This window comes from Anoplolepis gracilipes, chromosome 4, assembly GCF_047496725.1.
Source record: "Anoplolepis gracilipes chromosome 4, ASM4749672v1, whole genome shotgun sequence".
In the NCBI taxonomy this organism is placed as follows: Eukaryota; Metazoa; Arthropoda; class Insecta; order Hymenoptera; family Formicidae; genus Anoplolepis; species Anoplolepis gracilipes.
This window is the reverse complement of record NC_132973.1, coordinates 16,051,097-16,077,732: the sequence shown is the minus strand read 5'-3', so window position 1 is coordinate 16,077,732 and position 26,636 is coordinate 16,051,097. Positions and strand designations below refer to the sequence as shown.

General features: G+C 35.8%; 1 protein-coding gene and 2 pseudogenes across 1 annotated transcript; 2 read left to right on the top strand and 1 right to left on the bottom strand.

The window, feature by feature from the left end:
* Window positions 1-5,771: 5,771 nt before the first annotated feature.
* On the bottom strand, window positions 5,772-6,185 carry LOC140664556 (uncharacterized). Its single transcript, XM_072889729.1, has one exon. The coding sequence runs from the start codon at window positions 6,183-6,185 to the stop codon at window positions 5,772-5,774; it is 414 nt and encodes a 137-aa protein (XP_072745830.1).
* A 1,695-nt stretch (window positions 6,186-7,880) lies between these two features.
* On the top strand, window positions 7,881-10,594 carry LOC140664555 (uncharacterized; annotated as a pseudogene).
* Window positions 10,595-24,112: 13,518 nt separating this feature from the next.
* LOC140664554 (uncharacterized) lies at window positions 24,113-25,663 on the top strand (annotated as a pseudogene).
* The last annotated feature ends 973 nt before the right edge of the window (window positions 25,664-26,636 follow it).

Here is a 26,636-nt window from a genome sequence, read left to right as displayed (position 1 = left end):
AAGCCTGGGAGAGAAAAATGTTTCAGACAAAAGTTGTATGGTTTCGAAGGGGCCATAAGATGGTACCATTGGTTTGACCTTGAAAAGTCATTTGAAGGTCACTTAAAGGTCACTTCAAGTTTTTTAAATGGAACACTCTATATATTTTTACATATTCTTGTAGCTCATCTTGAGAGCTTCCCAAAACACTTATGACAAAGTATTTTTCATTAAATATTTTTTGAGTTATAAGGCTTCAAAGTTGCAGTATTTTGACATAAAATACAAGATATCTCGTAAAATATTCATTTTTTGATTATCTTGCTCTAATACTTTTATGCACAGAATAATGAGACGAATCAATCGGTGTAAAGAAAACACATAATTATGTTAAAATAAAAATGTGTAACTTAGTTGCAAATTCAGATTTTTACTTTAACATAATTATGTGTTTTAATTATACCAATTGATTCGTCTCGTTATTTTGTGCATAAAAGTATTAGAGTAAGATAATAAAAAAATGAATATTTTATGAGATATCTTGTATTTTATGTCAAAATACTGCAACTTTGAAGCCTTATAACTCAAAAAATACTTAATAAAAAATTCTTTGTCATAAGTGTTTTGGAAAGCTCTCGAGATGAGCTACAAGAATATGTAAAAATATATAGGGTGTTTCATTTAAAAAAAAAATATATATTATATAATTTAATTATTATATTATTATATTATTATATTATTATTTATTATTATTATTATATATATTAATTATTATATTAATTATATTGTATTTAATTTAAACATTTTATTTGGGGTCGTTTATTATTTTCAAGCCGATAAAATGCGAAATAAAAATCTAACATTTTATTCAATAAAAGAACGGACGAGGAGCAAGCGAGATAGCTAACGAAGTCCCGTTCACGAGGACTCCCTTATCAATTGTTTTTCGCATCACATATTATCTTATTATAAAAAATAAAATTTCTTATTCAGCATTTTATCAGCTTGAAAATAATTTTAATCAATTAACGAAATTTTTACGATTAAAACGACACCAAACGCGACATAAATTGGATAATATTTAGAAATTGTAATTACGATTATATTTCTAATTAAACTTTCTCGATTTACAACTACCTTGTCGTGGTGAGAAAGCTTTATACTAAAAGGTGTAAAATTATGAAAGCAGTTAATAAATGTGGAAGTGGCATTTTGTTGTTTTATATCACCTTTCTCCCTTTAAAAAAATTCCGTATATAAACAAACACACACACACACACACACATCACTGTAGGCGCGTTCGTGGAGACGCTACGCTAACAGCGTCGTTCTATCTTTGTTCAACTTTTAATGAGTAACAAAGATAGAATGACACTGTTAGCGCTAATAGTGTCTCCCCGAACGTGCCCTGTATATACAGGATGTCTCATTTGAAATAACGACCTCAAATATAAATACATTTTACCGAAAAATGTTAAACAAAAAATATAATCAAATATTATATCATATTACATATTTATTCATATTTATATTTATTATTTATTCATATTGTATCATAGTGTTTTGAAAAGCTCGAGGTAAGCTGCAATAGAATATTAGAGAGTTCCATTTATGATAGTGACCTTCAAACGACTATTCAAGATCAAACTAATAACATCATTCTATGGCACAAGTGCTCTTGGACACCTTGTATATATATATATATATATATATATATATATATAAATTATTTATGCATATATGTATGTACATATGCATGGTACGTTAGACACACATACGTGCATACACATATATATATATTTTTGTCTTTCCCTTTGTATATATATATATATATATATATATATATATATATATATATATATATATATATATACAGTGAGAGACAAAAATATATATGCGTATATGTATGCACGTATGTGTGTATAATATACTATGCATATATATATATATATATATATATATATATATATATGCATAAATAATTTAGTCATATATGTACATCAGAAATAACTAAATGTTATTTGCGCCTAAATGTATAAAAATATATATGTCAATGTGAACAGTTCAATTTATGTAAAAAGTTCAAATGTTCAAATTATGTAAAAAAGTCAGACTCATATTTATATTTTACTATCTATGCTTACATACGCTTACATATGCGTATGAAATGATGTATCAGTAAAAAATACACTATGTTGTCTGATTTCAACATAGTGTATTTTTTACTGATACATCATTTCATACGCATATGTAAGCATATGTAAGCATCGATAATAGTAAAATATAAATATGAGTCTGACTTTTTTACATAATTTGAACTGTTCACATTGACATATATATTTTTTGAACACAATGAGAAATTGTTCTTTATGACATCTATAAAAATAATACATATGTCGATAATGGCGTAATTAAAATTATCGATATTATCGACAATTTTAATTCCGCCGAAATGAGGGCGCTATTCCATCGGAGTTCGACCGTCTGTTTAGGATCCCCTTAAAGGAAACTAAAGATACGAAGACATACATAAGTTCCAACATAAGTTCCACACCCCACTTTTAACTGATATTTCGCCTTATATAATCCTTTTTTTTTAAATTATTCCTTTTTGGTTACGCCTAGTTTATCGCGTATTCTTTCGAACCTTGTTTTAGATAACGGCTTGGTACATATATCTGCTATTTGCTCATTCGTGTGTATATTGCAGCGCAAATACTCCTTCTTCGTAAAGTTGTCTTACAAAATGGTACTTAACTTCTATGTGTTTGCTCCTTTTGTGAAATTCGGGATTCTTTATAAGTTTTATCGCGCTTTGGTTGTCAACATACATTATCGGAGTTTTTAGATTCTTATAAACTAAATCTTTTAACAATCTGCTAATCCACACTAATTCTTTGGTTGTCTGACTAGCCGCGATATACTCTGACTCGGTAGTAGATCGGGTTACACAGCGTTGTTTTTGCGAACCCCATACGACTGGGGCATTTCCTAACTTAATTACAAAACTGCTTGTTGACTTTCTCGTCTCTTTATCTCCTGAGAAATCCGCGTCACTAAAAGCTGTTAGAGTTAGGTTTTCTTTAGAGCTTTCAAATTTTATACCGTAATTAGCAGTTCCCTTAATATACTTAATAATACGCTTCACTGCGTTCCAGTGTTCTTTGGTTGGTGACTCTGCATATTGACTCACTGTGCTCACAGCATACGCTATGTCCGGTCTTGTTGCCATGGCCAGATAGAGTAGGCTCCCCACAGCCTTCTTGTAGGGTACCTCAACTGCTTTTCCCTCATTCCCGAAGTGTCTTAAGCTTAAATCTTGGTGTTGATCAGCTGGGATGGATATTGGATGTGCGTCTTCCATTCGGAGATGCTCTATGATTTTCCTTGCGTATTCTGTTTGATTTACCAGGAACGAACCATCTGGAAGGCGTTCTATCTCCATACCTAGGAACAAACGTAATGGCATTATTGTTATTTTGTCGCTAAAGATTCTAAAAGTTCGTCAGCTCTTCGTTTGCAGGTTAAAGCAATTAAACCGTCGTCTATGTAAATCGCCAGGATCAGTTTTTTTTTAAGGTGTCTGCTGTAAAGACACATTGGTCCGCCTCAGACGCCCTTAGGTCAAATCTCTTCAGGCAGTTTGTGAACTTTCGGTTCCAGCATCTGGCCGATTGCTTAAGGCCGTACAGCGCCTTCCTTAGCTTGCATACTCGATCTGATCCGTCTTCAAATCTTTTTGGTTGAGTCATATAAACGTCTTCTTATAGATCCTCATGTAGGAAGGCCGTTTTCACGTCGAATTGTGCTAGGTGCATCCCTGTGGCTGCTGCTACTGCCAGAATTGACCTGATTGAGCTGAATTTTACCACTGGACTAAATGTTTCACCATAATCGATCCCTGGTCTCTGAGTGAAACCTTTGACAACGAGCCTGGCCTTGTATTTTCCGATGTGATTCTCCGCTGTTGGTTTGTATTTAAAAACCCATCTGTTTTGAAGAATTTGCTTACCCACTGGGGTCCACCAGTGTCCATGTTTAATTCCTGTCTAAAGACTCCTTTTCTTCTTTCATCGCTTTATTCTATGCTTCCGAATCCTCACTTTGGATTTCCTCCTCATACGTGAGGGGCTGCTTACTTTCTGCAACAAAAAGATTTTCAATGTCTAGTGCAAAATCTTTGTATTTAAGCGGTTTCTGGATGTTTGCTCTGTCTCTAAGTTTCCGTTTTTCTTTCTTTGGCTGTTGGTTATCTTCCTGGCTGTTCAATTCTTCTTCAGATTCTGATTCTTGGTTGGCTATATTTTTTTGCTGCTCGTTTAGCTGCTGATTCTGCTCAATATTCTCCTCTTCCTTTTGCTGCTTTTCCTTGGGTTCTTCCTCGTTCTCTGAGTCTTCAGGCTCTTAAGATAAAATTATTTTACCTTTTGCTTCTGGTTCTACCGCAAATTCGGTTTTTTCAGGTAAGAACTTTACATCTCTGTGTATCTCTATCTTATTTTCGGTTTCGAATTACACTCTAAAACCTTTAGTGTTTTCGTCATAGCCTACAAAAACTCCTTTTTTTGCTTTTGCGTCCTATTTGGTCCTTTTTTGCTTGAATACGTGTGTGAAAATTTCGATTCCAAATATTTTGTACTCGAGTTTGTTTGCAGTTTGACCATGCCACAACTCATACGGGTTCTTTCCTAATATGCTGCTTGTTCCTGTGCGGTTCAATACATAGATTGCCGTATGGACCGCTTCTGCCCATAGTTTTGTCGGCATTTTCTTAGCATGCAGCATGCTTCTTGCTGCCTCGACTACAGTCCTGTTTTCTCTTTCGATTGTCCCGTTTTGTTTCGGTGTGTAGGGAACACTTCTCTCATGTTTGATTCCATACCGGCTTAAGATTTTCTGTACTTCCTTGTTCACAAATTACAGACCATTGTCTGTTCTCAGTCTTTTGATTTTTCTCTCCTCGGTTTCTATTCTCTTTAGGAAGATTTTGAGCTTTTCTATTACTTCACTTTTTTCTCTAATGAAAAACACAAATTTGTAATGCGAATAGTCGTCCTTTAATAACATAAAGTACCTGGAATTTCCAATCGAGGGATTTTCCATAGGTCCACAGAGATCCATGTGAATGAGTTCGCCAGGTTCCTTGGATTGCGACAGACTCGTTTGAAAAGGCTTTCTGCTCATTTTTCCCAGAGCACATCCTTCGCAGAACCAGTTTTTTTTCGGTACAGCTGTGATACCCCATTTCTTCAACACCTTTAGCACATGCGTTGTGTTTTGATGCGCTAATTTTTGATGCCAGACTTCGAGTTGATTATCTTCTTTAACATGTACGCATGCTTTCTCTGAGTCGTTATTCTGAAGTTCTGACGGGTAGGGTTTAAATTTCATTTTGTAGAGATTCTCATGTCTGTTTCCCACTGCAATTACAATTCCATCTTTTCGCAGCTTGCATTTTTGACTATCAGAGGACAATTCTAGACCTTTATCTAATGCTGATGACAGAGAGAACAAATTAAATTTCAATTCAGGCACGTATAAGACTCCAGTTAAACAGTTCGCTGCCATTTATTTCCATCGTATGCATAGATGTCAATCTCTCCTTTTCCTACAGCATAAATAAATTTTCCGCTTCCTATCTTTACCGGAATGGTTGAGTCCAGCTCTTCATAGTTTACTAACCAATTGCGTATTGGCGACATGTGCTGACTTGCACCAGAATCTAAGTACCATGCCTTCATATCCTCTTGAGATATCAAAGCTGATTCAATTTGTCCTACGAAAGCTACGCCTCAATCTTCAGTCTTAACGCTCGATTTTTCATTTTTGGTATCGTTTGCATTACTTGCCTTTGATCTGCAGTCTCGTTTCCATTGACCAACCTTTCCACACTTGAAACATTTTTTTACTGGTTTTTCCGACTTCCTTTCTCCTTGCGTCTGTCGTCGCTTCGTTTTCGCTGCGAAAGCACTGTTTTCTTGGTCCTCCATCTGCTTGTTCCGTAATTCCTCCATGGTGAGTCTAGCTGTGAGGTTTGACAGGGTCTTTTGGTCCTGACTTGTCGATTCCCACGCGGTGTTAAAATGCTGGTAGGAAGATGGAAGAGTCATTAGAATTTTGATCATGATTATGCTATCTGAGACTGGTTCATCAAGCATTTTTAAACGATATGCGAGGTCTTTGACTTTCGCGATATGAGTGGCCATGTCATCTGCGGTTTCCCTTTCGAGGGCATACCACTGTTGCTGGAGAATGTGTTTTGCCGTTTCGCTTTTGCTCTCAAAAACTTCGTGGAGCTTGTCCCATATTTCTTTACCTGGCAGTTTATTATATGTAATAAAGGTTGTTCGCTTACCGTAGTGGCGATTATTTTTTGTGCCTTCTATCCAGAATGTTCCATGTCCTGAGTTTCTTCTGGTATTCAGCTAATAACTCTGCGCCACCCATTCTTGTTTCTGTCGGCGTTTTCGGACTTTCGATGCTTTCGTTGATTATTTCAAGAGCATCCGCTGCCTGAATTAGGATTTTAACTTGGAACTTCCATGTTCCCCAGTTCTCCAGACCCTTAAGTCTTTCGATTCTTGCGAGCTCGTTGTCCATTTCGGCGAATTGCACTTTTGCATGTGGCTGGCTAACCTCAAAAAAACAACCTTGCCTTTCAAAAGATTTTTGCGACGATCCCTTTTATTCGTTGAATAAAAATTCTAATCTCTGGGCTTATAATGTTGTTATTTTCGAGATCTGGTTTGTAAGAAACAACAAACGCTATAGATTAAAACAGAATTTATTCGGGTATATCTTGTCGCTCTGGTTTGTAAGAAACAACAAACGCTATAGATTAAAACAGAATTTATTCGGGTATATCTTGTCGCTTGTATTCCGACCAAAAAAAGGTTCTAAAAAAAGGCCCGGGAGTTACAAAAAAAGAGAATCCTCCTTTTATTTTTAAAAGCCTAGTGATATTCTAATAACTAAAAAAAATCACCATGAAATACGTAATACTTTGGTTTGGCGGTATAGGCGAAATGTCATTATAACTTAAAGGAAACAAAAGATACGAAGACATACATAAGTTCCAACAATATATATAGGGTGTCTCAGAATGACCGTATCACCTCTCGAGTGCAGGTAGAGCGGGTTAAATGGAATAGAAAAGTCCTGTACCATTTTGCGATTTTCGGAATAATTATTGAGAAATTAATTTACAAAGATCGGCAAATCCGGCGCGAGTATCAGGCCGCTGCAAAAAAGATGGCGAGAAGGACGATCCTAAGGACGGTCGCTAAGCGCGCGCGGCGTAAATCGGCGCCATTGCCTCGCGGTTACCAGGGGCATAGACAAGCAGCTGTCGTAACCCAAGACACTTATCTGGAAAGGAAAAATAAATATATAAAATTAAGAAATAAGAAATTAAAATCAAGCAAGCAAAGCAAAGCATTAAAAGAATTAAATAAGAAAATTAAATAAGAATTAAATAGAAAGATTAAAGCTCCTGAGTAGTCACCGCGGCCATATTGAAATCGTGACGTCACTAGCGAGAAATAGCGAGATGTGACACTCTGATTTATATTGCAACTGACATGTAAATAAAAACATATTTTAACGAAATAATACTATCAATCTCTTCAGCACACCTATAAAAATGTACGGCTGATAATCCTTTCTCCTGACAATTGATAAATAACTGTAAATTGAGTCCGAAATAAACCCTTGAAATGCGAAAAAACACGCGATTTGAGAGCTGCCGAAGGAGAGGAAAATGTTACTTTACACAGTTTATTCCTTACACAGCTTGGCAGCCGTACATTTTCACAAGTTTCATAAATACGTTGCACATCACAACATTAGTAAAAAGCAAATAATTATACCACGTAGGTTGCAACATAAATTGGGTTGTCATTTCTCGCTTCTGACATATTTCCTAAAAGAAGGAAAGAGACAGAACTATATGTCGCCACCGTCGACATCGAAGTTTCGCGGCGAGTACTCAGGAGCCTTAAGAAAGAAGAATAAGACGTGACTAACAAGAAAGCAAGTCACGGTCAAGCTGAATAAGCATTACGACACCCGAGCACGGAGCACGTCCCGCGCTCCGACCCGGAAAACCTCATCCTTCTACCCTTGAAATTAAAGCGATATATAAACCGATCGCGAGACCCATCGCGGTCGTAAGAAAGTCGCTAGTAAGAGAACCGCGCGTAAATAAGTTATCGACCTATCGACACGGTTCGTCTACACGACGACCGAATACGCGAGTTAACAGTAGCATAAGATAAGTGTAACGGTACGACCGAAATATATTCTTTTACTAAACAAGTACGGAGTGCGTTTATTTGCTGCCTGAGTTCCAACTCTTTGGGCGAATATCCCGGAAGACCCTATCGGCACGGGCACAACATTAATTGGTGGCAGCGGTGGGATTCGCCAGCACAAGTGACGCAGAAGAAATAAAGGACGTTGTGACCAAACACACCCACTACAACGAAGAAGACAACCAGGAAACTTCCCGAACACCCGGTACGCTGAGACGACAGCCGGACTGCAACCTGAGAAGGCACCGACCTACCTCAACTACGGACAACAGCGAGAGCGAGCGATCAAATAAAATGCGGTTCATCATACTAATGTAAGTCGAAGGAAAAATTTACTATTGTAACTCGTGAATTTAGGAGGGACGAAACGAACGACCAAATAATAGAGCGAACGCATTGTGGCTACACAGCGGATCGGCGGAAAGAGCCATAGCCAATAGTTTAATAAGCTCGAAAAGAATAGCAGAAACCGCGCTTAGAGACATTAGTAATAGAGTGCGCAGACATTTAGAGGTATATTACTCAAGCGAAAGTTTTCCCGAAAGCGAACCCGGAGCGAACGTATTAGCAGAACGCGAACTCCCGGTCAACGAAATAGATCGTAGCATAATCGCGAATCAAGACGGTCAGTTATCCGACGCCGAGTCAGCGATAAGCACACCAAGCCGTGTGACACACCGACGCGAATTTTCATTAACGTCCTACGACTCGAGCATTTTTAATCCGGAATTAGAATACCGTGAGAGAAGAAACATGATCCGAACACCTCCGGTAGCTCAATCGAACATCACTGCCGACAAGGTCGATAGGGAAATCGAACGCTTACACAACAAGATAAGCGAGGAATCGGCGGAACCACGTGCACAGAGACACGTCGAGCCGAGACCCGGAACAAGCGGTACAAACGATAATAGTAAAGAGATGATACAAATGCTGATGCAGGAAATTCGGGACTTATACCTTGAAATTGATTATATTCGCGAAAGACAGGAAACGCGAAATAACAGAAGCCTAACGCCAACAAATCACAGACGCAAAGTTGAAGAAGACTACTCGCCCGACGATGTACGATACCGTCGAGGACGCGGAAGTTTACCCTTGAAAGAGGCACGAAGCCTAATACCAGAATTCGACGGATCGCAAAATAAACTACAAGAATTTTTAAGCGTGACAACATACGCGGTCGAAAATATTGACCCATTAGACGAAGTCACTCTGTTAGGTGTCGTACTATGTACCAATTTAAAAGGCAGAGCGATGCTAGATTTTCAGACGCAAAAGATCCGAAATTTTGTACAATTAAAACAAGAACTGGAAGTGTGCTATGCTAGTAGAAAGAGCACGACACATTTGCAAATAGAGTTCAATATGCTAAAACAGAAAACCGGCGAAAGAGCGAGAACATACGGACTTCGAACAGACAAACTAGCAATAGAATTGTACGAGTCGATGCTAGACGGACAAAATTATGCGACGGAGCACAAGCGGATAATTGTTAAAATAATACAGCAGCAAGCCTTAGAGAATTTCAACAAATCGGATTACACGACGACATTAAAACCGTGGTACGTTCTCGAGGATACATGACACTGCAAGAAGCCATATCAGCCGCGAGCGCGGAAGAGAAGGTCAAGGGATCGGCATGTGCCGGCGCACGACCAAAGAACGCTGTAACGCCCGCGTATAATCATGATAATAAAAGAACTGCACAATGCCAGAAATGCGGAAAAATGGGGCATTACGGACGAGAATGCCGGACGAGTCGATACGCGACGCGATTTTCATTACCAAAACCGGAGCGACCCTCGCGCGTGAATACTGTGGATAAATATTTCAACCATTGCAAAAAGACCGGACATAGGCAAGAAGAATGCTGGATATTACACAGACGACCGTATAAGGACCAGTCTAATCGTACAAAACGAAATCAACCGCCACGGGAAATTAAAAATCGGTATAACGATGAAAGAAGAAAACAGAGATCTGATTCCGCTCGAAGTAGCGACGAGGAGGAGAAAGAAGATAAGAAACAACGTCGACCTGCCGCCGAGTATCACGTATCACACGTAAGACGAAAGCCTCACTCACACACAGGCCTAGACTTAGTTGCATTATCTATGCGAGAGGCAAAAGGAGAAAAAATAAATTTATTATGCGATACGGGAGCAACCATTTCTCTTATTAAAGTGAGAAATCTAAAAGGAGAAACGATGATAACCGAAGACAAAATAACCCTGACGGGCGTGACGGGACCAGGTATATACCATTGGACGAATAAATGCGACGATAAAGTTGCGAGATGAAAAAATAAAACATAGATTTTATGTCGTAAAAGACAACTTTCCGATTGAGTACGAGGGAATAATAGGAATAGATTTTCTCAAAAAACAAGAAGCGATATGCAATTACTCAACGAAACAGCTAAGAATCGGACGAAATATACTGAGACTATACCCTTATCAAAAGATCACAACCTCGGAGCGAGACGATAGTACAAGTGGCAACGACAATCAACATGATGGGAGTAACCCGAGCAGAGGAAATAATACCAGGCGTATTTATAAGGAACTGCCTAGTCAAACCCGAAAAATTCTTATGCCCTGCGAGCATAATGAATACAAACGAAAACGAAGTCGAAATTACAATGCCACAGATAACAATTGAGAAAATTGAAGCCGAAGACGCAACAGAGATAAATCTCGCACATTCGACAACGGAGGAGAAAAGCCTACGATGGACCGAGAAAATATTAGAAAAGCTCCGCACCGGACACCGAAATAAGAAAGAGAAAAACGCGATAAGAGATATCTACGAGGAATACAGTGACGTGTTCCACACCGACGGAGAGCCACTCACATGTACAAACGCGGGGACACATCAAATTGCAACACGAGCAGATAGCGCACCTGTTAATGTACGACCATATCGACTGCCCGAAAAACATAAGAGGGAAGTCAATCGACAAATGCAAGAGATGCTGAATAATGGAATAATTAGGGCAAGCGTGAGTCATTGGAATGCACCTTTAATAGTCGTTCCGAAGAAATTAGATGCATTCGGAAAACAAAAATTTAGAGTGGTGGTAGACTTTCGAAAATTGAACGACCTAACAATAGGCGACTCATTCTCTTTACCAAATATTACGGACATATTGGATCAATTAGGGAACGCAAAATATTTTACTACTCTCAACCTGGCATCAGGATATCACCAGATCAAGATGGAAGAAAGTGACAAAAGTAAAAGAGCGTTTTTCACGCCGTACGGACACTACGAAAAATCAGTAACTCTATTAACACGTTTAAGAACGACCTATCAGTTAGCAAAGAAAACAAGGAGAGGACTCGTAGATGAACTAGGAACCATAGCCAAAACGCTATTCGGCACGATGGATGCCGACGACGAAAAAGTAATCAACGAACAATTGAAAATGCTAGAAGGAAATCAACAAACACTACAGCATGCGTTGAAAAATCAAATTAAAGTGTTAAACGCAACCATTGCACATGTAGAATCAGAGAAAATAATACAGGATAATGAAGACAAGTTTTTAAATGTGACAGAGAAAATGCGACAAAGCTGGATACAGATGAAAACAGGATTCGGACACAGAGAAGAGATGAACAAACATTTCATCGTATTAAACGCGATCATCAGAAGATTAATAACGGATATTACCGATATCGTAACGCATTTAAATAGCGCGAAAAGCGGAATAATAAACATAAGAGTACTACCGATTGAAACCATAATAAATAATCTTAAGGAAATCGCGGCACAAATACCGCAAGGAACGCACTTTCCGTTCAACATTGCACCAGAAAATTGGGGAGAGATCGAGAAATTTATAAAAATAAGCGCATACTACGATAGTATAGGAATAATTACGATAGTAAGATTTCTATTAATAATGTACCCTATATACGAGATAATAAAAGCAATCCCTCTACCCGTCCATAAACAAGACGACACATTTATATGTATAGAAGTAAGCCAACCGATAATAGCGATAGACACCGATAGTCGAACGTATTTTACAACCACGGAAAGCGAATTAGAAAAATGTATGCGAAACGACAACCAATATGTATGCGAAAGAAGTCATCCGACACATCACATAGACAGCCAAGCGTTATGCAAGGTACAGACATACGTACGAACAGACACACATACAAACAGCTGCAACACACGACACATACACACCAACTCAACGATATGGATAACGCTGAGTGACGCGAACTCGTGGATATACTCCGCTAGGAAAAGACCGCCAATAGAAATAACATGTAGTAACGGAGTAACAAAGAAAACCGAAATCAAAAGGTCAGGGCAAATAACAATAAAAGAAAAATGTAAATTAGTAACACCCGACATAATAATAAAAGCGAACAAACCCGCCATAACAACATATATAAATACAAAGATACCCGACTACAACCTAACAAGCATATTGAAAAAACAGACGAACGAACCAAAAGACAAGGTAGAAAGCATAAAATTACGAAAAATAATACGGAACCCATCCGAATTAATGAAACTGAGTAACACACTGACCGAGACAGACAGACAGATAAATAAAGACAGTCTACTGATACGAGAACATGTAATATATCCCGCGATATCAGGTATCACAGGAACAATAATTATACTCAGCATTGTAGTGTTAACTTACCTAGTAAAAAGAAGGAAGCAAACGAAAAAAGAACAACAGGACAAAACAAGCACAATTCAAATAAGCATACCACGAGTACAAAGAGAAAAAATCTATGACAGACCTTACCAACCCGACACAACACTAGATGACGGAAACAACACAGCCATGTTATATTAATAAGACAAAATGTAAAAACATAGACTAAGAAGCGAAAATAAGGTAAAGAAAATTTACCGCTAGTAAATTTTCTTTTTCCAAACGGGGAAGGATGTCGTAACCCGATACACTTACCTGGAAAGGAAAAGTAAATACATAAAATTAAGAAATAAGAAATTAAAATCAAGCAAGCAAAGCAAAGCATTAAAAGAATTAAATAAGAAAATTAAATAAGAATTAAATAGAAAGATTAAGAAAGAAAAATAAGACGTGACCAACAAGAAAGCAAGTCACGGTCAAGCTGAATAAGCATTACGACACCCGAGCACGGAGCACGTCCCGCGCTCCGACCCGGAAAACCTCATCCTTCCGCCCCCGAAATTAAAGCGATATATAAACCGATCGCGAGACCCATCGCAGTCGCTCGTAAGAAAGTAGTTAATAAGAGAGCCGCGCGTAAATAAGTTATCGATCTATCGACACGGTTCGTCTACACGACGACCGAATACGCGAGTAACAGTAGTGTAAGATAAGTGTAACGGTACGACCGAAATATATTCTTCTACTATACAAGTACGGCGTTTATTTGCTGCCTGAGTTCCAACTCTTTGGGCGAATATCCCGGAAGACCCTATTCTCACGGCACGGGCACAACAATATATATATATATATATATACATATATATATATATATATATATATATATATATATATATATATATATATACAGGGTGTTCGGTAATAATCGCTCAACCTTTCATGGGCAGATAGAGCAGGTTATACCGAATAGAAAAGTTTTCTACCATTTTGCAATCTTCGTAATAATTACCGAGAAATTAATTAACAAAGATTGACAAATCCAGGCGAGTACAAGCGCGCGGCGAGAAGGCCCATCCTACTGCTACACGGTTACTAGACGCTCATTGAATGATATAATAGGAGGAGCGGTCTACGACTGGCAATGGCTGTGTATGAGTAGCGCACCTATACTCGCGCGGATTTGTCAGTATTTGTTAATTAATTTCTCGGTAATTATTAAGAAGATCGCAAAATGGTAAAGGACTTTTCTATTCGGTTTGACTTGCTCTACCTGTCCATGAAAGGTTGGGCGATTATTACTGGACATCCTGTATATATATATGTATATATGTATATAATTTTGAGTTAAAAAAATTAATGTATTTTTAATTTTAGATAATAGAAATTTCGACTTTGTGCTTCAAATAGACAATAAAACGGACTACTTCCAATTTATCCGACTAGATGAAAATTTTTATCATGTTCTGAATCTCTTGTCGAGATTATATCAAAAGTTAAACTGACAAAAAAGACATATTTTAAATTATACTTATATATACATATATGCATTATTTTATTGGATTTGTGAATAAACAATCTATAATTGCTCCATATAACGTACATATGAGATCTATGAATACGTCTAATGGATGTCGAATGGAGGTTTAAAATGCGGAACTGTGGATGTTTAATAGATGTTTACGGGACGTTTCATGGACATCTAATGGAGGCTTCGAATCTCCATGGTAGACGCGTAGTGGTCATCCATTAGAGGTTTTTGTTCCGTGTGGGGGTGGTGGTGGTGGTGGCGGTGGTGGTGGTGATGGTGGTGGTGGTAGTGGTGATGGTGGTGGTGGAAAAAAATGAAAAATAAATAAAATAAACTAATTAGTTTTATTTTAGTTTGGTTCTATATAGTAAGACAGGGTACATTGTAATATATGAAAATAAGATAGATTTATTAAAGACGCGTCAAAAATTTGGAAAGGAGATAATCTCCATAACAAAATATATAAAATTTTTAATAAAATAGTACGGAAAGTAATAAAATATGATTCTACGTGCTTTAGTAAGGCAGAAAGACTATAAGAACTAGAATAAAATTAAATAGTTTATTTTATTTATTTTGCATTTTTTTCCACCACCACCGCCACCGCTGCCGCCACCACCATAATTGCAAAAAACGTCTATTTAAAAAAATTTTTATAACTTTTTAGTAAACAACGAGCGACGGCTAAAACCTTTTAAGCATTACTCAGGACAGTGACCTTGACAACATATGTCAAGGTCATTGTCTTCTGAAAGGGGTGACCTTATGTGAATATTTACCTAGAGCTTGTTCACCATAACATTTTACAAGCGTTTCATAAGCTTCCGCTGCGGATTTCAAATTAAACAGCAAAAGTAACGAGTGTCGAAAATGCAATTTGCTACGTTCCATTTTATACATAAAATAATGAATATTTCACAAAGACTGTTCTGTAAACTGTCAGATGTTATAGAACAATGTCTATCCTATCACATCTGACAGATATTAAAATTCATTTGAAGTATTAACTTGTAACTAACTTCATCTAACGTCACTTACCAGAACTAAGGCAACCACCTAATATAAAATGTTTATAGTGCGAAAAAATTTGATGTTTTCAGTGTTTTTATACGAATTTTTATCCGTAAGATTATGAAAGCATGAAAATATTTTATACCAAATGATAAAATGTTTTTATTATATATACATTTTGTGGACAAACATTTATATATTGTGAAAAATATAAGTACTATATGATTGCAAAACTGATTTTGTTTAATATTTAAACAGCTTTAAAATTTCCTTAATTAAAAAAAACGGAGTTCATAAAAAAAAAAAAAAAAAAAAAAAAAAAAAAATAATGGGTAAAAAAGTTTTTATTATTATACCTTATATAAAGAAAAAAAACGAAGCAGCGGGACTCAAACGCTCGCCATCGACGCAAAAGGCATCAAGACGGGAGCCTCAGTTCTCTCGGCTACACCGCCTTCTTGCCAGACACTTTAACCTTACGCTTATTTGGGGTCGAGCTCCGTGAGCCTAACTTTGCTTTGCGATTTTTCTTAAATTAAGGCCCATTCACCCAAATTTTTTAGGATTTTTATCTCCTACCTTTAATCTATCGAACGCGCTAAGACTCATTAAAAAAGCGATTTTCAAGTTGGCGTCATCTCCTTGTAAATAATGTCTAATTTAAAACATCTTTTTTGTGACGTTTTAATGATATTGTAAAAAAACGTCATAATATCATGATTCTTAAGTCATTATTATAAATCGCCTAAGTATTATTATTTTTTAACTAAAAACTCATTTAATTTTTTATAATATCTTAAATTATTAAAACAATTTTATGTATAATTTTGATATTCACAATTCTCTATACTTCAGGGCCCTAACATGAATTTTCTCTATAACCTCTCACACGGAACAAAAACCTCTAATGGATGTCCACTAGACGTCTACCATGGAGATTCGAAACCTCCGTTAGATATCCATGAAACGTCTCGTAAACATTTACTAGACATCCACAGTTCCGCATTTCATACTTCCATTCGACATCCATTAGACGTATTCATAGATGTCATATGTACGTTATATGGAGTAATTATAGATTGTTTATTTACAGATTCAATAAAATAATGCATATATATATATATATATAATTTTAAATTAAAAAAATTAATGTATTTTTAAATTTAAGTATTAGAAATTTCGACTTTGTGCTTCAAATAGACAATAAAATGAACTACCTCCAATTTATCCGACCAGATGAAAATTTTCATCATATTCTGAATCTCTTGTCGAGATTATATCAGAAGTTAAACTGACAAAAAAGACATACTTTAAATTATACTTTTAGTAGTACTTGTTCTTTTAAGCTTTATATACATGTTATGAAAATTTGAATACGAGTTATAGTTCAGAGCACGCCATGTAGCGGCAAACAAAGGAACACGTATATTATAAAATAGATCTTTTTTGTCTTGTCAAAAAGATGATCAAAAAGACATTTTTTCGTCAACTAAAATTAATTATGACTTTTAGAAGACATCTTTTAGACATCTATCAAAAGATGACTTTTTTGTAGGTAGAAAGATATATGTATGTAAAAATCTATCATATATCCATAACAGATGCCCAGTAGATATCCATGATGGATTTGTAGATGACATCTGCCATGGAGGTAATATGGATTTCTATTAGATATTTAGTCAATATCCACCATGGACATAGATGTCGTATGGAGTTATGGAGGTTGTATAGACGTCCATATTAAGTTCCGTGTGGGTGTGTTTTGCTGGAAAGCTTCCACAAATACTCAGGTAATCGAACATATTTTGAAAATTATTTAAAATATTTCGAGGTTAATCGATTAAATTACCCACTTATGTGTATAGTATCCGTTGTCTACGTTCATTATCTTCTTGATTTGGCAGTTGATGGTTGGCGGTGAACTGTTGAAGAATCAGGAGAATACTACCAAATGGTGTTTGCTCGTCGCAAAGCGCTACCGCTACTTCCTCTTTTCCCCCTCTCTAACAAAATGTGACGCGATCAGCACGTCATTGCTTTCTAAGGCCGGATCTACAATAGATGTAGTAAGCCTTAAGCCGTAAGAAATTAACCAATTACAATTGACTTTAAAGAAGAATAATGAATATGATCGGTTCATTTCTTACGACTTAAGGCTTACTACAGTTATTGTAGACCCGGCCTAAAAGAAAACACTAAGGCTGCAAACCCATGCAGCGGAATAGCTTAACGCGGAACGAGAGCGGAACCAATCACGAGCGTTCCGCGTTTTTCGTTGCGTTGAAACCTGACTACCCATGGAGCGGAATAGCGTAACGCGAAACGAACAGTACGTTTCTAAAATGACCTTTAAATATTGTTTATGTCGTTTATTTTTATTATCATGTACATAAATACTAAATAAAATACGTTTTTTATTGGAAGTATTGACTAAAGATGTTAAAAACTATGAAAAAAGTTTTAATGTTGATTTTAACCCTTATGAAATGATTTGTGATTGGTTGCGCAAAATCCGCGGTGCGCTCCATGGGTAGTTAGGGGTCAGGTTTCAACGCAACGAAAAACGAGGAACGTTCGTGATTGGTTTCGCTCTCGTTCCGCGTTACGCTATTCCACTGCATCGGTTTACAGCCTGAGACTCCTCCCATTGATCGCAGCATAAGCTAGATCAATGTACGTCGCTTCTGTTTATTTCTTTTGTTTTTCTTTTTTCATTTTCTTCCTACAATCTTTGTTTTATCGTGATAAACGATACAGTACCCGAAAAAGTCTCTCTGCTTGAAGCATTTGCCAAGGCTTATACATTGAAAAAATTATATTCTACATTAAGCGTAGTCTACAATGAGACTTTAAGACGTAAGACTTAAGAAATTAACCAATCATATTCATGATTCTTTTCTAAACTCAATTGTGATTAATTAATTTCTTAAGTCTTACGTCTTAAAGTCTCATTGTAGACTACGTTTTATAGAATAGTCCATTAAACTGCAGTGTATTTTCTACTAAAATAAGCGCCAAGTATATATTATAAATGTTAGAGAATTTCCCTCTAATAAATAGTATAATGAAATATTCTAATAATAATAATATATCTTCTAAACGGGTTAAAAGAAAGTTTAAAGACTGAAATACAATGAAAAAAATAAGGAAATTAACATACAAATTAGGAATAAAGACTTAAGGCTGGTATTTATAGTCCGTTCTTATATATAAGATCATCTTAAGACATGTTTTCAGTCGACTTAAAACTACGTTCAGCCAATCAGATGGCCGAATAGAATTTTAAGACGAGCTTCAATATAAGAATGGACTATGAATACCGGTCTAAGAGGATACCGAAGCATTGGCATGAGCGAGCGAGATAGCAATAGGAGCGAGCGAAACGGGAATAGCAGCATGCAAGCAAAGGCTTGAGCCTCGAGTTTTCTCTGCCAGCTGCTATGCCCCTCTCGCTCGCTCCTATTACTGTCTCGCTCGCTTTTATTACTGTCTCCCTCATTCCTATTACTGTCTCCCTCATTCCTATTACTGTCTCGCTCGCTTCTATTATCGTCTCTTTCGCTCGCTTGCGAAGAGCTATTTGTTGTGTGGTAATAGTACACACTGATGCGTAATCTTTGTACATGTGTCGTTTCAAATGGTTATAAAGAAACGACTTTTTTTCTCGACCAAAATTTCATCGCAAGGCTGAACATAATGTAGAGGACTAATAGGCATATACAAAATGTGTGTAAACAAATTAAATTTGAGAAATATGTGTATATAACGTTGTACATCTAATGTCATATACTTATTTTTATATCTATATAATAAATACAAATAAATTGTTAAACTTTTTCTTTTATAGTATTATGTATATAGCGCTCTTTTCACGACATTATGAATATTATGTTATCACTTGTTATTTTGCCGTACCTGAGAGCGCGAAATCTCAGCCCTATCATTCGTGAAATATAATTGCTTCTAGTTTGAAAACTATTGTAGCCTCGACATTTTTGTATTAAACTTTTCGTCTTAAAATGTTTTAAAGAACCTGCCATTAAAATATTTACCGGTATTTTCGGGACACCCTGTATATGCATATATATATATATATATATATATATATATATATATTGTGAAATAAATATTTTATCATACTTGATATCTCTTAGACACTTTACACACGTCTACTTCATCTTGTACGTGGCTTCATTATATCATGGCTTTGCATATGCAAAATATGCAATAAGTACGAACTAAATATGTTACAATGTTTTTTGAGAAATGTATATATAACACTATATATCTAATGTCATACACTTCTTATTCTTATCTGTATGTAATATAAATGAAAATAAATTGTATATTAGAAATACAATTAGATATTGAATATAAAATTATGCTTTAATTATGTATTTTATACCATAATGAATGAAATTATTAAAACGAATTTTTATAATAGCATTCAATATACATACTATATAAATATATATATTTATTATTATTGTAAATACACATATTCATAACTTTTTTCACACACATTAGGGTACAAAATACAAAATAGAGATAATTATGTACTCAATACCTAATATGTATTATAAATAATAAACAATTTATTTGCACTTATTACATTCAGATAAAAATAAGAAAAGTATATGATATTAGATATATATAGTGTTATATACACATATATATTTCTCAAATTAAACATTGTAGCATATTTAGTTCTTATTTATTGCATGTTTGGCATATGCAAAACCATGATATAATAAAACTATGTACAAGATGAAATAGACGTGTGCAAAGTGTCTAAGAGATATCAAATATGATAAAATATTTATTTCATAAATATATATAATACTATACATTTATAAAATTAAAGAAAAAGTTTAACAATTTATTTGTATTTATTGTATAGAGATAAAAATAAGTATATAACATTAGATGTACAATGTTATATACATATAATTCTTAAATAATTAAATATTTTGTTTATATTTATTGCACACATTTTGCATGACAATTCTTCCCGTACATGGCTTTGCATGGCAATAATTTTGGTCGAACAAAGAAATGCAACAGAATATGAATATATACATTGATTTGACATATATACATATGGAACGTCAATGTGTAATTAACAAAAAGAAACGTATAATGCCAGTACACGTTAAATCGCCCCTAGCTTTATATGTAACATATATAATATAAAATATATTTATAGAATATTTTATATATAGAATGGGCCCTATCCATCGCCCGTTCCCGTGAGAACGCAATCATAATGTATGTATTATTTTCGTCTCTCCGAGTACAAAGAAATCAATAATATTGAAGCGTCTTTTTCCAATGATTCATTGGATTACCATTTTGGAAAAAGCGACAGTTTACTTTCTGTTATATAATATTAAGAAAATGTTGTCTCATGTATTCCACACGATTGGAATATTTCTTGTTACAAGGATTTCTTCCTAGTGCTACAGTTGTGGCGAAAGCTGCAGCATAAATTCCACAACATGTGTCGTTAGGTTGTACTTGAACCTTTGCAAATATTATATCATTTACACTTATTTGTGGATAACGACGATGAATGTATTTTTTTCGCCAATTTATTGTATGTACAACCGGATTAGGTTGTACATACAATAAACTGTCGTACACTCGAAGCTTGGTGCCGTCAAAAAATATACATCGTCAGTGATCACTATAATTTCCTTCAATAATTTGTAAACTTTTGTCGCTATGACTTGCTTCAATTACATGAGGATATTCTAAATATAGCACACTTTGTGTTTCAAAATGAGATTTATTTCTTACGACGCGTAAAAATCGGTCCAATGATTCGTCGTTTAGTTTGCTACGTACAGGTAATACATTGTCCCGTACTAAATTAAAAGGAATAACCTGGTTATCGAGAAATTCTTTATGTCTCGCTATATCATTTTTAGTTAGTTCTTCTTCATTTTGTGAATGAACTAACAATGATGCAATCGTCATCTTGTTCCGCATTTGTCAGAACAGTAACAGTAGTATTAGTTGCTTCCATTGGTAAAATATTGGATTCGCAACATTGACTTTCTTCGATAATATTTTCGTCTATATTATATTGTCGACGACTTTTTCGACCAGTAAATTTTTTGGCTGCTTCTTGAGTTTCTATTATATATTTAGGATTTCTAATAGGTATATGTCTATTATATGTCGACTATCCAAGATTTCGGGCAGCATACAATCATAGTAGAAACGTATTAAAAAGGGCAGCATTTGAGTATTTCAAAATACATTGTCCCTATTAACATGTACTATTTTTAAGCTTCTTGGCGTCCACACAGTAAAAATACAATAATCTCGCTGCGTTACACTTAACTGGCCCTGAACTTGATAGAAAAATCGATGTTTTGGATTCATCTTATCTGGATTTTTCTTATCAAAAACGCTTTTTAATTGAGGCAGCGTCTTTATAGTCTCTTCCGCTGTTAAATGTTCAGCTGATAGAGGACATTTTATTTCTACCAGGCCATCTTTATCTATGAGCCCATCAGGAGAAGCACCTAAGCATCAATTTTTAACATCAATGAATAATCCGCAAGTTTTAATCTCCTTTTTCAGCATTTTGGCCAATTCTTTTTTTGCAATTTTTCCCTCTCGCAACTATATTTCATAGCCGCGGTATCGATAAAGGGAGGGAACAAAATATTTTTTACAATTGCAGCGCAAAATGTCACATGCAAACCGCATCTGGTACAAAATATTACAACCAGTTCACGAATAAATCGCTTCTGGGATAATTTTTTAACCAGTGCGCATATGCAAACCGCATTTGGCATAAAATGCAACCAGCTCACAAATAAATTGCCTTTAGAGTTATTTTTTAACTAATGTGCACATGCAAACCGCATTGTAATAATAGACTTTATATATACTATTTATATTTTTTATTTAGGAATTGTTTTAAAGATATTGTTATGTCCTGTAGACTTCACGATTCTTTCTTTTCGAAAAGAATGCATAAATATTTAGAAATAGTAATTCTGAATGTTCTACGGTGAAATATCAAACCGTGAGAGCTGTCACCTTAGTCACATTCCACAAATCTTACGTTACGTGGACAATAAAATTCTAACAAATCTCTGAAAAGCGAGACCCACTCTAAATAAGATAACCAAAGAAATCTTATAAATTGAATCGAGCATAAACACCAGAACGGCTCTCTAACTCTAAAAGAATTTTAAATAAAACAGAATCACCGTAATTCGAAGCAGATAATTAGAGCTGCAACCGTAGAATTGAAACGGCGACGAAAACTTAAAAGACATTTAATAAGTGAACTTGCCTGACGGACCACCTAAAGTGACAGCTGTTTATAATAAATTTCTAAATAGTGATAAGCGACTCTGACTACTGTTACGAAAACGAAGCAATAATCGTCCAATCAGTCACAAAAAAAAGAAGGGTCGCGCAATAAGAAGGACCGTTATTAAACACGATACCGGAAAGGATCGATAGCTAGATTTTCTAAATGAATAAACAACAAACACAGCTGCATAATCTCAAGAGATAAACAAATGAAGAACCTCCAAATTTCCCAAGAGGCCGTACAGAGCTCACCAATCAGCGACAATCAAAATTAAGGAGGAGAAGGATCTCACCAAACGACAGCTTTTTACACGTCGAAAGCTCAAGAGTACTCCCGCCCAAAAATGTTAACACGCCCTCAAAATTCAATATAAAAAGGAAATACTCGCGCACTAAGGGACATTACATTTTTTCCGATCCATTCAGTATTACACATACTCGATTTCATCTATTCAGTATTTTGGCATCCACATTCATTCTTTTTCACCAGTTAATTCAGCACCGTTAAGTCTCGCTCAATTGTACTTTGACTCATTTCGGTCGTTTGCTGATTCTAACAATTCACTTCGCATATCAAGAATTCTGCATAAAACCTAAATAATTAGAGTCAGTGCGAAACGTCGACGACCCGCCGAATGAAATACAAGAGCCGTAGCTGAACTACGACTAAACCAGCTGCCGAACTACGACTAAATCCGCCTAAGTAGTAAGTCTACTCTAAATCGCGTCGTAACACTCATCACACTTTTCGCAAATTTTTATTATTTCTTACTAAACTATTGTAACAAATATCAACCAGAATAAAATCTTTAAAATCGCTCTCGTTCCCCTTCTTTTCTGGTTGATGGCCTCCGTAGTATGTAACACCAGCGATCCACACACACACACACATATTCATACACAAATAAATCTAAAGTCGATACTAAAATTATAAAATAATAAGCTCATATGTATAGCGTTAATTGAATAAATGTAAACCAAAATAATTAAATGATAGATAAATTTATTTAACTCCCTCAATCACCTCCGCATAAGATCACACTTGGTCCCGTCCCGTGTAAAAGAGATTCTCTTACCAAAAAGGGATCACCGAGAGAGCGTTCGCATAAACAGAGTAATAACGATACCGTCATTTATCTGTTTTGCTAAGCATCAGCTCGCTCGACCGAGTCACTCGTCGATAAGACTTTTGACATCGGAACAGTTCCTGTTACGCCCTTCCTCTGACCCATCCTTCCCAAGGGCCTGGACGTAACATACTGAAAAATTGGGAGCTCGCCCGGGATTGATTGAAATGTGTGATCTTAAGCTGGAATGAGTAAAGGGACAAGAGGGCAAACCGATAAAGACGAAGTAGAACGAAATTTTCAATTAGTGCTAGAAAAACACAAGCGGCCAAAATTCGATAAACCTGAACCACCTTACACTTCAACACCTACTACATCTACTTCCACACGATCTCCGAAAATTATTAATTTTTCTTCAACCGAAACAGCCACTGAGACAAATAGCGAACAAGATTCCTATATCAGTGACACATCCGACAGCGATATTTTTGTAAACGGCACCGAATCTAAAATTGAAATAGATTTAGGGAATTTTTACGATAACACCATGACGCAGAATAATCCTTTCACTACTCTTAAATACGCGGTCAAGGCTGTTCCTTGTTTCGACGGTCAAAATATCCCGTTAAATTATTTCTTCGAAGGATGTGAAGAAGCAAAGTCTATGCTACTTAAAGAAACAGAACCGCAGCTAACTAGAATAATAAGAACAAGAATAATCGGTGAAGCCCGTCGCTCAATACAAGATCAAAATTTTGATAGCGTTTCACAATTAACCACTTACTTAAAGCAGATATATGGACCAACTAAAAATATTTATCAGTTGCAAGGAGAATTAGGGTGTATATATCAAAAAAGCGACGAAAATGTAATAACATACGCAAACAGAGTTAAATTCCTGGGAAAACAAATTTTAGAAGCATATAAAACCTCGGGAAATATTGCGGTTGATCAGAATATTAAGGCGTCATTAGAAAAAGATATAAACAAATGCTTCATTAAGGAATTAAAACCAGAAATCGAACAAAGAATTTCGAAAACTTTAGAAGTAGATGCGATAGTAGCCGACGCTCTAAGGATAGAGAGAGAGCTTTGGGAAATGACAGAATTACGACAGGGAACGGGTCATTCAAGAAGACAAAGAAACGCCAGTTCAAGAGAAATCTGTCAAATCTGTTATAAGCAAGGGCACATGGCCAATGACTGCAGAAAATATTTACAGGTATCTCAGACCACTAACAACCGCACAGATTTAGGAACGGACATTCTAATCTGCCAAATTTGCAAAAAACGTGGATACACCGCGGACAAGTGCCGGTATCGCGACCCTTAAGTCCGTCGGTCGGTCAATATAATACAAGAAAAATTAACCACATGTCAATTATGTTCAAAACCCGGTCACAATGCTAAAATTTGTCAACAAGGTAACATGAACAATACAGCTAACAGAATTTCAATAATTTGTCAATGGTGCGAAAAACCTGGACATTCAGCTAACAACTGTTGGAGGAAATAAAATAAAAATCGGCCCAAGACCACGTGTAAAATTTGTAATAATTACGGGCACGTTGCAAAGGATTGCCGATCCAGCATCAACCAACAAGGAAGAACCGGAAACTCTTTGTTTTGTCGATATTGCAAGGAACAAGGACACCGGTTAGAAAATTGCCAAGTGCGCCTTGCTAATAATCAAAAGAAAAACGAGGCACAGGGAAACTACAATAGCCCCTCGACATCGGGTGCGCAGCAGGGGCCCGAACAAAAAACGCGCCCACACAAAACTCAAGTAGTCAAGTAGGTAAAACCGAAACAAGAATAAGATTTGTAACCGTAAATCTCGACAAACAGAGTCGCGTGCCTACCGTCCAAATAACCATAAGCGACATGATTAAGATAATTTTTATGTTAGACACAGGATCTGGACCAAACATTATTAAAAAAAATTTCGTACCTGAAGGAATAAGTATTAACTGTACAAACATCTTAAAATTAAACGGTATAAATAATTATCCTGTTTACATCTGGGCGAAATTACGCTAATTCTCTTCGAAAGACCGGTTACTTTCCATATCGTTTCTAACGATTTCCTGATCTCGCAATCTGGGATTCTCGGAAATGATTTTTTCGAACAAACCTCGTCAAAAATCGACTACGCTCAAGAACACTTAAACGTTTCCGGAATAAACATACCTTTCTTGTCACCTGAAACTATTACAGTGGCTCCCGGTTCCGAATCAGTATTTTATGTAAGAGTGGAAAACCCAGAGATAAAGGTCGGATATATACCAAGATTAAAAATAGCCTGGAATTCATTTAGGAGATACTATCGTTGAAAACATCAATGGAAAAGCATATTTAAACATTATAAGTACTCTGGATGAAGAAATGGAAGTTCAAGTTCCTACCTTGCGTTTGAAATCTAAGCGATTTATTCAACGATCACGAACCAGAGGAAACTTTAAATAATCCAACGGAAGAAGAATTTACAAATAACGAAATAAAAAACGAAGAAAATCAACAAAATCCTACCATCGAAGAAATTCATTATGAAGACAAAGAAGAAAAAATTAATCAAGAAGAAACTGAAAATAATAAAAACAAAATTGAGAGGGAAATCAAAGATTTTTGACATCGGAACAGTTCTTGTTACGCCCTTCCTCTGACCCATCCTTTCCACGGGCCTGGACGTAACAATATAATTTGAAAAAAATGTAGAACAATTTTCATAATACTAATGTTTTAATGGACTTTATGGAAGTCAAATTACCAAA